The sequence below is a fragment of the Gracilinanus agilis genome, chromosome 1, assembly GCF_016433145.1.
Source record: "Gracilinanus agilis isolate LMUSP501 chromosome 1, AgileGrace, whole genome shotgun sequence".
NCBI lineage: Eukaryota > Metazoa > Chordata > Mammalia > Didelphimorphia > Didelphidae > Gracilinanus > Gracilinanus agilis.
In genome coordinates, this window is record NC_058130.1 from 766,782,632 (window position 1) to 766,798,159 (window position 15,528).

A 15,528-nucleotide genomic window follows, 5' to 3' on the forward strand; every position below is an offset into this window, starting at 1 on the left:
TAAAGAGGGGCCAAAGGAAAGGAAATGCTCATCTGTCAGTCTGTTTCTAAGGCAGCTCTTTCGAAGTTCCATTGTACTATATCCTACTCATCGTATTCATCAGATTAGGAATAATGTTGAGGATGAGATAGAACATTTCAGGGGGCCCACATCTGGCCCACAGGCTGTAGTTTGCCCATCACTGGTCTATGGGGTTTTCTCGGCAAAAATACTAGAGTGATTTGTCATTTCTTTCTCCAATGGATGAAGGCAAACAGAGGTTAAGTGATTTGCCCAGGGTCACACCACTAGTAAATGTCCAAGACTAGATTTGAACTTCACTTCCTGATTCCAGATCTAGAGCCTTATCCACTGAGCCACCTAGCTCCCTCAGTGAAGAACAGGACTGTGAATCACTGCATTCTTTAAGGAAGGAGGGAGAATGTTGTGGGGGTCATTAGATAACTGGTAACAGAATTGGGTGTGGGGATAAATTTGGATTAAAATGGACCTCAAAGGAAGAGAGGTTGTTGAGTGATGGACCTACCTAGTGTGTCTGTAAGTATTTTAGTGTGTCTGTAAGTATTTGAACAGCCACCTATGAAAGAAGGATTTGCCTTGTGAGAGTTGGGCTGGTGGGACCATGGACTGTCTTTTCAGCCCTAAACTATTATAGGAGGCACTTGTCAGAAGGCAAAGACAAGGGGCCTGTCTAGATGTTAGTAAGTGAATGAATATTCACTCAACACTTCAAGCTTCTAACATTTGATGGTTCATCAGATGAGCTATGTATAGAAGGAACCATGTCAACTGTGAAAGGGCATACAAAAGTATTCTGGGGATAATGTGTAGGGATGGCTGACCGTGTCTGAGGGGCTCAGAAATCTATCCAGGAGACGTATGTGAATTGTGTCCTGCTGTCCATATGAAAGAGCTGATTTTCCTCCCCTAGAGCACTGCAGTGTCTCTAATTTTAACTCTGGTCATTGACACCAACAGGAACTGCCACCCCCAGAGCGCAAGGGAAAGCTGAGGTCTTATTGCACTGAAAGATTATCCGCTTATCAAAGGTCAGCCTAAAAGCCTTCAAAGCTTGGAAACTTCTCCCATGCAGCCTTCAAAAGTGGAGATTAAGGAGAAGAAGCACAGTGACCTATTTTTCAGCTACAGTAAGAAAAGAATCACAGAATCTCAGCATTGAAAGGTGTCTCAGAGGAGATCAAGTCCAATTTGTATCTGGACAAGAACCTAAAGTCAGTCGACAAGCACTTCCTTTTTTTTTTTAAATCCTCACCTTCTGTCTTAGAATCAATATCATGTATCTATTCCAAGGCAGAAGAATGGTAAAGGCTATGCAATAAGGGTTAAGTGACTTGCCCTGGGTCACACAACTAATTTTCAACAAGCATTTATTGAAGGATTATTATTAAAAGTACTGTGCTAAATGCCAAGGATACCTCCCGAAAAAAAGGCAAAAACATGGGCTATTCTCCCAGGGAACTCACATTCTAATGGAGGAGTCCACAGGTAGAAATTATATATCCAATAAATAAATGCATGTTTATGTATACACATTTGGATTGATGTTTGTGTATATATTTAAAAAGTTTTTACCTGTTGACTCTTCCATTAGAATGTGAGTTCCCTGAGAGAATGAACCATGATTTTGCCTTTTATTTGGAGGGGGTGGGTATCCTTGGCACTTAGCACAGTGCCTTTAATAATAATCCTTTAATAAATGCTTGTTGAAAATCTAGCTGTGTGACCCTGGGCAAGACATGTAACCCTGATTCCCTAGCCCTTGCCGTCCTTCTATTTTAGAAGTAATACTAAGACAAAAGGTGTGAATTTTAAAAATAAAATAAAATAAATGAGTGAGTGAGAGGAAACAGAGACACCAAGCATGGATGGAATCTTCAAAGAATTTGGCTGAGAAAGGGAGGAGAGATACAGGACGATGGGCAGCGGGCATTCTAGGATCCAATAAGGAGTTTTGGGGTTCTTTCTCTTGTGTTGTCTTAAATATTGGGGGGAGGAGGGGGCATGTTTGTAAGCAGCTGAGAAGGAACTAGTAGATATGGAAAGATCAAAGATTGAAAGAGGGGAAGAATTATATAATTGTGAGTGAATCTAAGTGGGTTGGCTTCCATGAGGATGGAAGAGAAAAAGGATATTGAGGAAGAGGAGGAAGAGGAGGGGGAGAAGACAGAGGAGAAGGAGGAGAAATGGATGAATGGGTAGTAACCAGTAGGACACCATGTTTAGGAAGCATAAAATAAGTGGATTCAGGAGAGGAAAGAGAAGGATTGAACAGACCCACAAAAGGAAGACCAGGAGAGGGCAGCATTGCCAAAGCAAGAGAAAGAGGATCCAGGAGAAGGACATAACTTAAAAGGATGAAAAGCCAAGAGAGTGAAGGATGAGAAATGAGAAAAGAATGTTGGATTTAGCAAACAAGAGATCTCTGGTGACCTTTAAAAGGGCATTTTCAGCTGGGTTGTCAGGAAACCCATGCCAGGAGAAGGAAGTGAGTATACGGAATCAAACAGGACTCTATACTCTGCTTTCTTTCTAATCTCCCTTTGACTTCTTTCTTTTCATTTCCCATCACCTTCATTTTTCGATGTATCTCTCCATCTTCTCCTACAAGGCAAGCTATCCCTTATAGCAAAGATTTAAAAAGAAAACTCTAGTCCAGAATTGAGCACTCTAAGAGAGCCAGAGCTCAAGCGGTCAACTGGATCAAGGGAATATTGGGAGTTTTTTAGTTGATTTATTTTTTTTTTTTTTAAGGATAGTGGGGTGTGTTCCCAGGTACTCAAACCACAGATAAATAGAAATTGCAGATCTGGTAAGGAGTGATTGGCAAGGCAAACATCTAGACAGTAAGTGGGGGGGGGGGGGAATCACAGCCTTTTTTTTTATGTTAAACTGATATTGCTCTCACCCTGATGCAGGTTCTCATTACCTCAGACCTGGACCATGGCAATAGATACTGGTGGGGTCTGCCTCCCGACTGTCTGTCCAATCTGTCCTCCACTCAGCCACTAAACTGATTTTCACAAAATGCAGCTCTGATCATGTCACCACTCCCTCCTCCCCATTAATACACCCTAACACAAACTCCTCTGAAATCCATCCTTGAACTCTAGAGTAAGAATCCCAGGCCTAGAGGCTCTTGGAAGGGAGGGGATGTATGGCCCAAGTAGAAGAATTAGACCTGGCCTGAAGGAAGGTCACCTTATCTGTCCTCTAAGCCTAGAGGAAGGTAGGAGAGGGGAAAGGAATGCAGAAAAGGATTCCAAGGTGTGGGAATCTGAGACATGAGGGATTTTACTCCAGATATTCACTAAAGTAGGAGGTGAGCTTGTCACCTTTGGGGCTGGAAGATAGAAGAAAGAAGGTGCTAGGACAGGATTTGATAGCCAGAGACTTTAAACATTTACTAAGATATTCAATAATCAGAGATAAAAGGAATTGAAGAGGCAAAATAGAAGAGAGACTTGAATTTAAATTCTGCCTCAGACACTAGCTATGTGACCCTAGATGAGTCATTTGGCCTCTGCATTTACTTTGTTTCTGTAAAATGAGGATAATAATAGCACCTTCCTCCCAAGGTTGTTGGGAGGATTGAAGAAAGCAAAATAAATAGCTCTTTGCAAACCTTGAAGCATTATATAAATGTTAGCTTTTTTTTTTAAGTCTGTAACACCCAGTATTGTTAATGGACATTACAGAAGTTCCTTTATCTAATTATTACTAAGGAGTAAGGATGTGCATTTTGCTGGACTGAAAATCCAGGAGTCCACAGGTTGGGGGGTCATTGGACTGGATGTCTCTAAAATCCTTCTGTCCTTCTGTAATGAGTCCCACCCAGGGCCACTTGTGAAGGACTCTGGCCTCAACCAGGATTCCATTGTTTGAAGTAGGATGTATTAAAGAAGAGTGATGAATCTGGAGTCCAAGGACTTGAAACCCTGTCCCTGATACTTAAGTTACACAGACCCTACACCCACACTCCAAGGCCCAGAGGGAGGAAGGGTTGTTCCTCCCACAAGGGCTCATGTAGAGTTCCAGATTCCGTTCAGGAGAGAGGTCTGGAATTTCTTACAAAATCTGAGTCATCACCCCCACCCCTGAGTTTCAGATGGGAAATCTCTCAAACAAAGCCAAGGTCTATTCATGCTTAGAGTCTCCACTTTAAGGGACTGATGATGTGGTCAGCTTAGTAGAATTTAGACATGGAAGGGATCTTAGAAGTCATGTAGTCAATCCAATATTTTCATTTTTTGCAGAGGAGACACAGCATAAGTTTTCATCTAGAAAAAGATCCAGAGGCAGCTAGGTAGCTCCATGGATAGAGGTCTGGAGTCAGGAGGACCTGAGTTCAAATTTGACCTCAGATACTTCCTAGCTATGTGACTGGGCAAGCCACATAAACCCCCTTGCCAAGTCCTTCCTGCTTTTCTGCCTTATGACCAATACTTGTATTAATTTTAAGATGGAAAGGAGAGGAGAGGGGAAGGGACAGAAGGGGAGGGGAGGCGGGAGGGAAGGGGAGGGGAAGAGCTACAAAGTGGATATCAGTTGTGAAATATTTTGTAGCCTTCTCTGCAACATGGGTAGCATTTACATGACGATTTAAAGTTTGCTATTATCAAATTTTGATCCTCCCAACAATCCTAGAAGAAAGACATTTTCACAGGTGGGTAAACTGAGGCTCCGAGAGGTTAAATAATTTGCCCAGGGTCACACTGCTGGTCAAGGTCTGAGGTCGGATTCGAACTTAAACTAATGCTTACTCCAGAGTTCTTCGCACAGCGCCACCTAACGGTGCTTTGAAAGGCTCTAGAAACGTGAGATACGTCTGGGATAAAAGCCGCCCCGAGCGTGTATCTGCCCAGGCTCAAAGGCTCGCTCTGGGACTTCTGGAGCGCCAGCCTGCCAAGAGATCCCCGCCCTTAGTCATGCCCCTTCTTGCCCCTCCCCTCCAGCACCCTAGATCGGAAGCGGAAATGGTATCTTGCTTGGCACACTTCTCCCTGATACAGCCTCAGGGTCGCCGCAACCGCCGGAAACGGAAGTGGTGGCTCACTAGGCATTGTGAGCGCTCCGCCTCTATCGCTCTCCGTGGCTTGGAGGACTCGTCAAGAGACCGGAAGCGGAAATTGCTCAACGGGAAGGAGACGTCGCCTCGTAGCCTGGCGGGGGCTTTTTCGGTTCTAGGGGCGGTAGTGGCGGCGGCGGCGGCAGCAGCAGCAGGTAAAGAGCCTGAGGCGGCGGGGTCCTTCCCCTTCCCTTTTCCCCTCCCCGCGCGTGCGTTCCCTTTCTATGACGTGTCCAGGTGCCGCCGTATATGTGCCCCCAGCTCGGGTCCCTGCGTGTGCGCGTGTATTTGTTCGTGCGTGTCTGTGTGAGGAGTCTGCATGTGTGACACGCATGTGAGGCTCAGGACACCAACCTCCTTCCACGGCCTACTGTTCCCTTACTGTCACCCATGTCCGTCGGTGCCCCCTCCCCCGTCTTGGTCCCTCGTCGATATCAGAGCCCCCACCAAGTGTGTGCGGCATGTGGGGAGGGGGAGTGCAGCAGAGTACCCCTCCCCCACGCAGGATCTGTCAGTGTCAAGGCCCCCCATCCCCTTCCTGCCGTGTCAGGTCAGTATTGGTCAGGTTCCAGCGGGTGTGTGCTTAGTTCGGACCCTCCACTGCGACCTGGTGCCCCTTCCGTGTCCGCGTCCCTGCCCCTATGTGTGTCCTTGTCCTGAGTGTGTGTTCCGGACTGGGGTCCTCCGGAGTGGGAGCCTGCCTGAATGTGCGTTCCTAGAGGCGCTTCCTACTCTCCTTGGGTGCTAGATGGCCTTCCCTCACAGGCTAGTGGTGGCTGCCTCTCTCTCCCTTCCTTCTCAGCCTAGTGTGCCGGGTCTTCCCTCCCCCTCCTTCCCTTCCCCCATCCGGTCCTCGCTGTGTCCCCCCAGACTCCCAACATGGGGAACACAAGCAGCGAGCGGGCTGGGATGGAGCGCCAGGGAGGCCACAAGACAGCCCGGAGGGACAGTTCCGGGGGAGCCATCACGACCAAGGATGGGGACAGGCCCAAGATCCTGATGGACAGCCCAGAGGATGCTGACCTCTTCCACTCTGAAGAGATCAAGGTACAACCTGTGTGGCTCTTTTCCCCTCATCCTTACCTCCCTTGAGGGCTACTGCAGGAAGTTTCCCTGGGACAAGAGATCTCTCTGGAGACATGTGTCTCCATTAAGCTGGACAGTTCTCGAAATGAAAGGTGCACAGGCGCTCTTAGCAATTAAAGGAGAAATATGTAATTACTGAGAGTAAAAAAATCAGCCCAAGGGAGTAGGAACATTTAATATCACAAAGGCTACTAGACAGCTCTGGGACAGATTTTCAAAGTCTTGCTTAATTAAAGTGAAAAAGCTAGCAGTTTTTAAGTCAGTTTGTGCTTTTTTTTTTTTCTTTTAACTTTTTTTTAACTCTTACCTTCCATCTTAGAATCAATACTGTGTTTTGGTTCTAAGGCAGAAGAGTTTATGGACTAGGCAACAGGGGTTAAATGACTTGCCCAACAGCTGGGAAGTGTCAGGTTAGATTTGAACCCAAGACTTGCCCCTAAGCCTGGCTCTCAATCCCCTGAGCCACCTAGCTGCCCCAGTCTGCTACTTTATAATTTCACAACTCAGTGACTTCTCTTTGCAAACAGGTTCCATTATTGACTTACGTAGAGGTCATATTATTTATTAGCCTAGTGAGGGACCATCAAAGCTTTCTGTGGTGCCTGATCTCTACTTGAAAACCTTATTATTATTAAAAGAAAGAAAAGAGAGTCATTGAAGTATTTTTTCTATTAATCAGAGAAAAAAAGAACAAAAAAAGGCCAGAACAAGGAAGATAACTTCAAAGCTACCAGATTGATTTTGTTCTGTACTTAAAAGAAAATCAAGCAGTACATAATTGAGACTTTCAATTTCATCAATCCTCCTTTTATATTCTCCCACATATGTGTGCATATGCTCATTCTGTTTGTTGTTTTAGTTCAGAATAAAATCAAATTTAGAGAAAAACTTTTTTTCTATAAAACAGAACCAAGAAAAATTAATTTTCTTTTTTGGAAAGGCAAATGGGAGTGAAGTCATCTTTCTCCACATACAATATTTTTTTCCATTTAGAGTTCTAAGCTCCTCGCTCTTTTAAAGACTAGTCAAGGTGCCCCTTTATTCCTTATTCAAAGTCATTTCCTGCCAACTCTGCCACGTCCAATTTTCCTCCACTGTGACATCTTCAAGGTGATGGTGACATTCTGTAGCTTTGGCAACTGATACTAAACACAGTCTAGCCTAAGAAACTAGCAGCTGTCATTCTACAGTGTGTTAACAGCTTAGGAGAAAGGGAGCATGGGAAAGAGGACAATTTTAGTATTAAAATATATTTACTTGGTTAGCATCTAATTACCTCTCTGCCCTTCAAGTGCCCTAATTATTCATTACACCTATTGGGAAGAGGCCATGTAGGGGTAAGAGAAAGCAGTTCAGGTTCTAGGCCCAGCTTTCCATTGGCCAGGGGAGTGATTCTAGGGGTCTGTCACTGAACTGGAACCTCCTGTCAATTATAGAAAATACCTGTGCTACCTGCCTCTTAGGGTTATTGTAAGGCAAGCACTCTTGAGAGCTGTTCATTCTTGGGTAGGAGCTCTCAGGATTTAGGGCAGTGATGGGCAAACTGCAGCCCCCTGAAATGTTCTATCAGCCTGTGTGACATCATTCCTAATTTGACAAATACAATGATTAGGATACAGTACAATGAAACTTCGAAAGAGTCGCCTTAGAAACAGACTGACAGATGAGCATTTCCTTTCCTTTGAACCCCCTCTTTAAAAAGTTTGCCCATCACTGATTTAAGGGATTCTTTCCTACCTCACCATGTACTTTTCTTGATTATTGGGTTGGGTAATAGCTTCATTTCCACATTCCCTAGCTTGGTGTTTGCTTATTAAAGAATCAAATCTATTCATTTTGAACTTGACATTTATGTAGCTCTTTGAAAGTTTTCAGAGTGCCAAATGGCTCATTGTGGTCTCCATTTTGCATATTAGGAAACTGAACCTAAAGAAATTCATCTCTTGCCCATGGTCACACTTCTAATAACATAAAGGCAAGATTAGAGCCCCAGTCTTTGTGGCTCTGAATTTCTGATTATACACCTGACTTTTGACCCCATGGAGTGTGTTAAGTTCATTCTTATTCCAGTGGAAGTCCTTCCTGACTAGAGGAAGGGAAGGATAAGCCATTTAAAAGCAACATCTAAATATCTTAAATATTTAAGTAGGGAAAAGAAATGTGGAAATGTTTTGGTTTTGGTTTTTAAATTGAACAAAATTATGCCTTTTTGGTTATTCGGTCATTTCAGTAGTGTTTGACTATTTGTGACCCCATTTGGGTATTCATGGCAAAGATATCAGAATGGTTTGCCATTTTCTTTGCCAGATGAGGAAACTGAGGCAAACAGGGTTAAGTGATTTGCCTAGGTCACAGAAATTAAGAAATGTGAGGGTAAATGTGAACTCAAGTCTTCCCGACTCCAGGTTTGGTGCTTTGTTCACTGCCTGCCATCTAATTGCCCACTTAGTAGTAATACAAAACTAATTTAGCAGTTACTCAGTATAAAGGAGTGATGTTTGTTTTACTTTTTTTTTAGATGGTCCTAGATCTTACTTAGAAGCTGAAGAATTCTATTGGCTGTTAACCCAAAGTTACCTTTACATTTAGCAGTGACTAATAACTCATTTCTTTGGGAGTTCTCTAAGCACATCCTCAACCTGAAATTTCTGCTCTTTCAGACTTCTTTGGTCTCCTGCCAGTCTGGGATAAAAGGTGTCAAAGAGGTTGCTGGTTACTTGGTTAAAATATTAAATGAATATTCTTTAAGAGAGCGACAGTTTGGGGTTTTTTTTACTCGTATCTACCCTGGGTAACTCACAAGTTTTCTGAACTTTTTACCTTACATTTCTTAGTGTACTGGATAACCAATATTTTTAATGAGTTGATGGCTCTAGGGTAGTAACTTATAAATTTGTGTCCCATAAATCTCACTTAGGATAATAAATTGTTAAAAATTAAACTAATCTTGGGATTGGTCTCTCCAAACCAAGCATTTTCATTTAGGAAAATTAGAACAATTCTCATTGCTTAATGCTATTGCTTTTGTTAGGGGACCTAGTGACCTCTAAATCTCTATGCTTATAGGCTCCGGAAAAGGAAGAATTCCTAGCGTGGCAGCATGATCTGGAAGTGAATGACAGAGCTCCCACCCAGGCTCGTCCAACTGTGTTTCGCTGGACAGGGGGAGGAAAAGAGGTTTACTTATCTGGATCCTTCAATAACTGGACTAAACTTCCCCTCACAAGAAGGTATGTGTGGCAGTTTTTATATTTAAAGTTCACTTCCTTGTCTTTTTGATGGAACTCTGTAAATGACAACTTTGGCTAGAGATATCAAACAGGAAATAGCTTGTATGGCAATTCAGAACGTCACACCCAAATTTCTGGGGTCCAGCCAACTTTCCATAGGAATAACCAAGACTTCCCATTCCCTAAACAGTCCTAACATCTTTCACTTGGACATAGGAACATAGAGTCTTCGACTAAGACTGCTCCTAGAAAAGGGGGGAAAAAGCATCTCGTTAAGAGTGGTCATTGGCAGGGATCCGGAAGGCCTTTCTGGGGCCTGGATCCACTAGATTACAACTTCAGTTGTATATAAAAAATATTCCCTAATGAGAACCACAGCTTCCATGACGGCCGGATGGAAAAACAATGGTCAGCCCAGGCAGACCCATGATGTAAGTGGTCCCATGCCACCTTCCCAAAAGAGAAGGCAAACCACTCTTGGTGTGCTGCTTCCTCTCCAAACCAAACTGGTCCCACCCCGTCCCAGTCATCCTGACAAGGCCAGTTCTCCAGCAGGAGCACAGCCCTTTGCAGCACTATACATTCTTGATGCATTTAAAACAGATGCAGGAAACAGATTCTGGTTTGTGGCAGCATCTGGCAATCCACGTGAAATGTAAAAATATGAGGGAAGGCAGTTTGTTAGGAATTTTCTCTGGTGCTTCTACTCTTCTGTTGGGTCCTGTAGCTCAGGTCTGTGTTTAGAACATTGAACTGCTGAATTGTCTTTAGTTGTCTGAAAATACCATCCCTGCTGTTACAGCCAAGTTTTCTTCATTTCTTTTCTTTGGATGGCTATGGGAAGCCACTGAAAGGATTGATTTTTTTTTTTTTTTTAAAGGAGGAGTTGGGAGGGGGTGGGGGGTGAGACAGTGATCCAATCCAAATGATCCGCTTCCTTTTGCATTACAGCCACAACAACTTTGTAGCAATCCTGGATTTGCCAGAAGGAGAGCATCAGTACAAGTTCTACGTGGATGGTCAGTGGACCTACGACCCCTCTGAGGTACAGCTTCCTTTTTTTCTAGATGGTAACACTCGGAATAACAAACCTTTCCTTCTAAGTGGCTGCACACAAAGGCCCCTGGTCTGCCTCTGCCAAGGCAATTAAAGACTCCCCTTGGCTGAGCTTGGTGATGGTATTGATTGACCCTATTCATTGATTAAGACTAGCCACTGGTGTAGCCAATAAGATCAGGACTGTAAATTAGTGGTTCCATGTTTCCTAAAGCAGAAGACCTTCCACGTTGTGATTTCTACCTGTCTACCTCTTCCAGCCAGTAGTGACCAGCCAGCTTGGCACAGTCAACAATGTCATTCAGGTGAAGAAGACTGACTTTGAAGTGTTTGATGCTTTAATGGTGGATTCCCAAAAGTGCTCCGATGTTTCAGGTAGAAACCCAGTTTTTTTCTATACGGTACATGGAGGTGGGAGTGTGGCTATACAGCATTGCAGCCAAAGCTTAACTGGTGTGTTCCTGGACTTCCTTTGTGCCCCACATTTAGGGAACATTTAGCACACAAGGAATGGATGTGGCCCCTTGCTGAAATTCTCTCTGGTTTGATTGATGATTATTCACTATCATAGGATTTAGAGCTGGGAAGAGCTGGCTTGGGGACCAATCTCTAGGCCCAACCCTTCCTGCACCAACAAGGAAACAGGCCCAGGAAAATGAAATGGCTTCCTGAAAGGCATGGGAGCATTGAGCTCAGAAACCAATTATTTGAACCTTTTTTCTTTGACTCCAAAACTAGTGTTACTCCTGAACCACTCTGATATTTCACTTCTTTTGTGACTATTCCCCAGAGACCTATCCTAATAAAAGCAGACTCTAAGACCTGGTAGCAGTGGTCAGTTTCAAACTAGGGACGGAATTGAAAAGACAGACCTTCAGACCAGCTCCTCATCAGGGGGTGGATGACCAGGGTAGGTGGCCTGGAAAACCGGCTGTGACTGCTTCCTGTGCCAGGTGTACGTCTCAGGGCAACTGGAGGATTCCAGTTTCCAGCTCATGGGGGAAGCCAGGCTACCCACACAAGCTGTCCTTGTCAGAGTTTCTATGAGGGATTAGTGGGGGCCTGTCCCAGGAAGTGTAACTGTTCTCGACTGAACGTGTGACACCATCACCCATGTGGGTCAGATAAGGCCTTGACTCATCTGGCGGGGTCAGTCCTTGAGTGGAAGAGTTAAGAGATTGTTTGCACAGAAACTGCTTGTGTGTGGCGGCATTCTCAGACTCTTCGTGGGAAGCAAATTACCTAGTAACACAAATAGAGCCCCATAGTTCAGGGTTGGAGGTGTATTTGTAATTGAGCCTTTACGCACATGGCCTCTCCCCTCTCTGTTTTAACCAATTACTGGGGGCTCTTACTGAGCCAGCTTTTTCCAGCAACTATTCTCCTTAGGAGTGATTTTGTCTCCTGTTAACTCTCAGGCACTGGATGAATCATAGTCATCAGGGTCTCTCATCAGGGTCTCCTGTTATTTTCATTGAATTTGAAAATTGCAGTGGCCTCTGGTGAGAGAAAGAACAACTCTATTATGTAGCTGATTAGAATGATTTCAAACAGGATTTGAAAACCTGAAAAATAGCAACTATCCAGGTAGGAAGGCATTTATGACTGTAAGAGAAACAGCTGCTTTTTCTTTCTGATTTATGCAAATAACAACCTAGCTGCTTTGAGATCTGTGAAGGGGGATCCCCTAAATCTGCCCCCTCTCCTTCCTAGTAAAAGCCCTTACCTGCAGTGAGATAATCTCAATGTTGGTTGCCTTCTGGAAGAAAACCGTAACCAGTGCTCCACAAGTCTTGAGTTCTGGCCACTCCTCTATGCTTCTCTGTCTTCTGCACTAATGTCTTTTTAGCATCTCCTGGCTGTGATCAGGTTATTTGAATATAGGCTCGCTCCTAAGGAAATGAGCCTCCTGGGGATTGGTGCCCTGCTAGCATTTGAAGACATCAAACATCAGCCTGAGAGCTGAGTAACCAGCATGCGGAATTTTCACCCAGTCATGCATAGCTTCCTGAGCTAAAGCCACAAAGATGGTGGTGATGAGGCCACAGCGCCATCCCGTGTCAGTGAGGCACCTTCACGGTATTAGAGCCCTTCATGGAAGGCCAAGCTATGGGCATCTGATGAGAAGCTTTCCACAAAGTTTTAAAATGCACTGACAGTAGCCACATTGGTGCCACAGCCGGCACCTTTGGCTTGGAGTTTTCTTCCTTGTCTGCCCAAATCTCCCCCAGCATGATCAGTTATTCTTTGAGTGTTTACTAGCACTCCCTGGAAGAAGCCCAGGCCATGATCCTCAGTGAAGGGTGGTGACTGGTGGGCTCTCACTCCAATTCTTTCCATGCTCTGATGTTGGGGCCTCTGTGGCCACTTCCAAAATATGTGCCAATCCCTTAACCAGTAATTAAAGGACTTTCTCATCTTCTCTGAGAACCTTGGTTCCTTGTATCTCTGTGGTATAGAGAAAATGAGGGGAAACCCAAAGCACCCAGTGAATCTATAAATCACATGAATTTTTCTCAAATACATTTATTTTTCTCATCATCTTCCTGGCAGAGCTTTCGAGTTCACCACCAGGACCCTACCATCAGGAGCCCTATGTTTGTAAGCCAGAGGAACGTTTCAAAACTCCACCCATCCTTCCCCCGCACCTGCTCCAGGTCATCCTGAATAAGGACACTGGGATCTCAGTGAGTACCAAATCGAGGTTTTCCAGTCTCTGGCCTTCCTCTTTAGAGCTTTGCCAGCCAAGAAGCAGGTGGACAGAGCTGCCCCAGTGGCCATGGGGCACTTAGCTATTGGCTATGGGATGTTCTACTTTTTTTCCTTGAATCTGATCTTTACTTTTTTCCATTTTGCAAAATAACTCTTTTCTGTTCTCCAGCCAAGTTCTTTCATACCCTTAACAGAATAGAAATGGCCTGGCTGTTGTGTCCTTCAGATGTTGTCCCTCACAGCCCTGGTTCCAGAAGGGTCATAGTATCAGGAGACACTTTGCCCACCACCAGCTCTCGCCCAAAAAGACAAACTCGTATCCCAGCATGCCAAGATTTAAGGGACCTTGGATATCATTTGGGGCGACTCTTCAACTGGCAAAGGAAGAAGAGTTACTAGTTTAATTCTAGCTCAGCCTGGCCTGTGAAATGTGCCTATTCTCTGAAGCTTCCAGAAGTAGCCTGGGCATTCGGCACAGCCTTTTCTAGATTAGGAAAAACCCAGGGTTTGTTGTCTTTTGTCCAGATTCCACAAAGACTAACATCCACCAGAGCTGTCCCTCCACCCCGGTAGTGAGGAGCAGCTTGTTTCCTTTTGCTTTGGACCTTCCCTTGGAATCTAAAACTGCTTCGACTTCAGAGGGGAGGCCAACAGTGGGGGGATTGGTTGATGCAAAGTTGATCCTGGCCATGAAGCACAGCCGGGTAGATGCTGTGCCAGAGTCCCCTTTGGCACACGTTCTTCCAGAGTCCTTAGGAGAGGCCAGGAATTTTGTGGCCCTGTTGATCTTCAGACCCCTGCACGGGCTCACAGGACGAGTCGCCCCGTCCACATTCCAAGGCTGCCCTCCTGAAGGAGAGACGTGGCATAGAAGAGGTCTTTGAAAGAAGAGGCGTTTCCAGCATATGCTCTGCCTCTCCCTCCCCCCAGCCTTTCCTTTCCCTCAGACGCCCCCCTGGTCTCTGGTGGGGTGGCAGGGCGCCCCATTCCCAGCAGAACTCTCCGCCATGGTCTGACCAGCTTTCCCCTTTGCCTTCTCACAGTGTGACCCGGCTTTGCTCCCCGAGCCCAACCACGTCATGCTGAACCACCTGTATGCGCTCTCCATCAAGGACGGCGTGATGGTGCTCAGCGCCACCCACCGCTACAAGAAGAAGTACGTCACCACCTTGCTGTACAAGCCCATATGAAGCCCGGGAGGCGAGGCGAGGCCGCCGGGGAGCTGGACGAGGACAGCGGCCCGTCTCGAGCTTCGTGCCTGCACCCCGGCCTTCACTCCCTGCCCTCACCCTGCCTGAAGATCTCTCTGGCAATGCAGCTCCCGAGGAGCCCGCCGTGGCCACTGAGCGGCCGTATGACCTTCTGGCATTTACCCCGACAAGGACGGAGGGAAAGCAGGAGCCGAAGATTGACTAAAGCCAATCCAAAGCATGGGGAGCCCCAGGTGCCTCTCAGAAGTGTGTGCTCTCACGGCCGCTAGGCAGCCCCCCAAAAAGAATACTAAATGAAGCCCAAACCTCAGTTGCGGGCTGCTCTGTCTCAGGTAGCTGGGCCCAGCCGCCCAGCCAAGGGGCCTTCCTCACAAGGGACTCCTCAGCCGGCCTCCGATGGGACAGGAGGTGCGGGGGCCATGGATGTCTCCGAGTGGTCGGCCTGCCCCGCTGGCTGGGGGCGCGCTGGCGGGAGCAGCTTTGGCCCTGGCCCCCTCCCTCGTGCACATGGGGCACGCTTGGGTTTCAGACCCAGAATGGCTGGCGGGGCGGGGGGTGTATATAGTAGAGTCACGACGCAGGCTTATAAAGGCATTTTCTTTTTTTTATTACCAACACGCGGGTGTGGATCATGTGAAAAGGACCCCTCAGGGACCTCTTGGCGCAGCGGCCTCGTCCCCCAGCTGCAGCCAGGCGCTCGGAGGGTTGCCATCTCCTGGGTTTGGGTGGTGGTTTTGGGTTGTTGCAAATCATCCGATCAGTATGGAGGGCACCGGTGACCCTCTGAGCCCGTTTCATGGCTAGATCTCAAAACCAAATGATCATGGAAGGCTCCAGCAGGTGCCAGCCATTTAGGAAAGCTTCTGTTTTTTAAGGAAATCTAGAATTTCCAGGGTGGGTGACCCGAGAGCTCTGCCTCACCAGGAAACACCAGCAAATCAGCGACAAGACTGGGCGCTCCCGGGCCCCCTCTGGGCTTCTCAGCGGGCGGGCCTGGATCCCCAAGATCAATCCATGGTTACCTCACTCCAGTGTTCATTGTGTGCACCTGAGTTTTCAGGCACTTGTTGTATTGTTTTGGAAACACTGAATTGCTGTCACCTTGTCATACCTCTTAACCAGGTTTAAATAAAGCTTTTATAAAAAA

At 46.0% G+C, this 15,528-nt stretch overlaps 1 protein-coding gene across 2 annotated transcripts; it reads left to right on the forward strand.

Annotated features, from left to right (window-relative positions):
* Positions 1 to 5,172: 5,172 nt before the first annotated feature.
* Positions 5,173 to 15,528, forward strand: PRKAB1 (protein kinase AMP-activated non-catalytic subunit beta 1). 2 transcript variants are annotated; one of them, XM_044658829.1, is made up of 7 exons: positions 5,173 to 5,241; positions 5,957 to 6,133; positions 9,239 to 9,402; positions 10,354 to 10,447; positions 10,719 to 10,833; positions 13,012 to 13,145; positions 14,214 to 15,528. In XM_044658829.1, exons 2-7 carry the CDS (start codon positions 5,966 to 5,968, stop codon positions 14,358 to 14,360), a joined length of 822 nt encoding a protein of 273 aa, XP_044514764.1. In that variant the 5' UTR covers positions 5,173 to 5,241; positions 5,957 to 5,965; the 3' UTR covers positions 14,361 to 15,528. The 2 variants fall into 2 exon arrangements, with proteins under 2 accessions (XP_044514764.1, XP_044514765.1); XM_044658830.1 differs by having other exon boundaries at positions 5,214 to 6,133.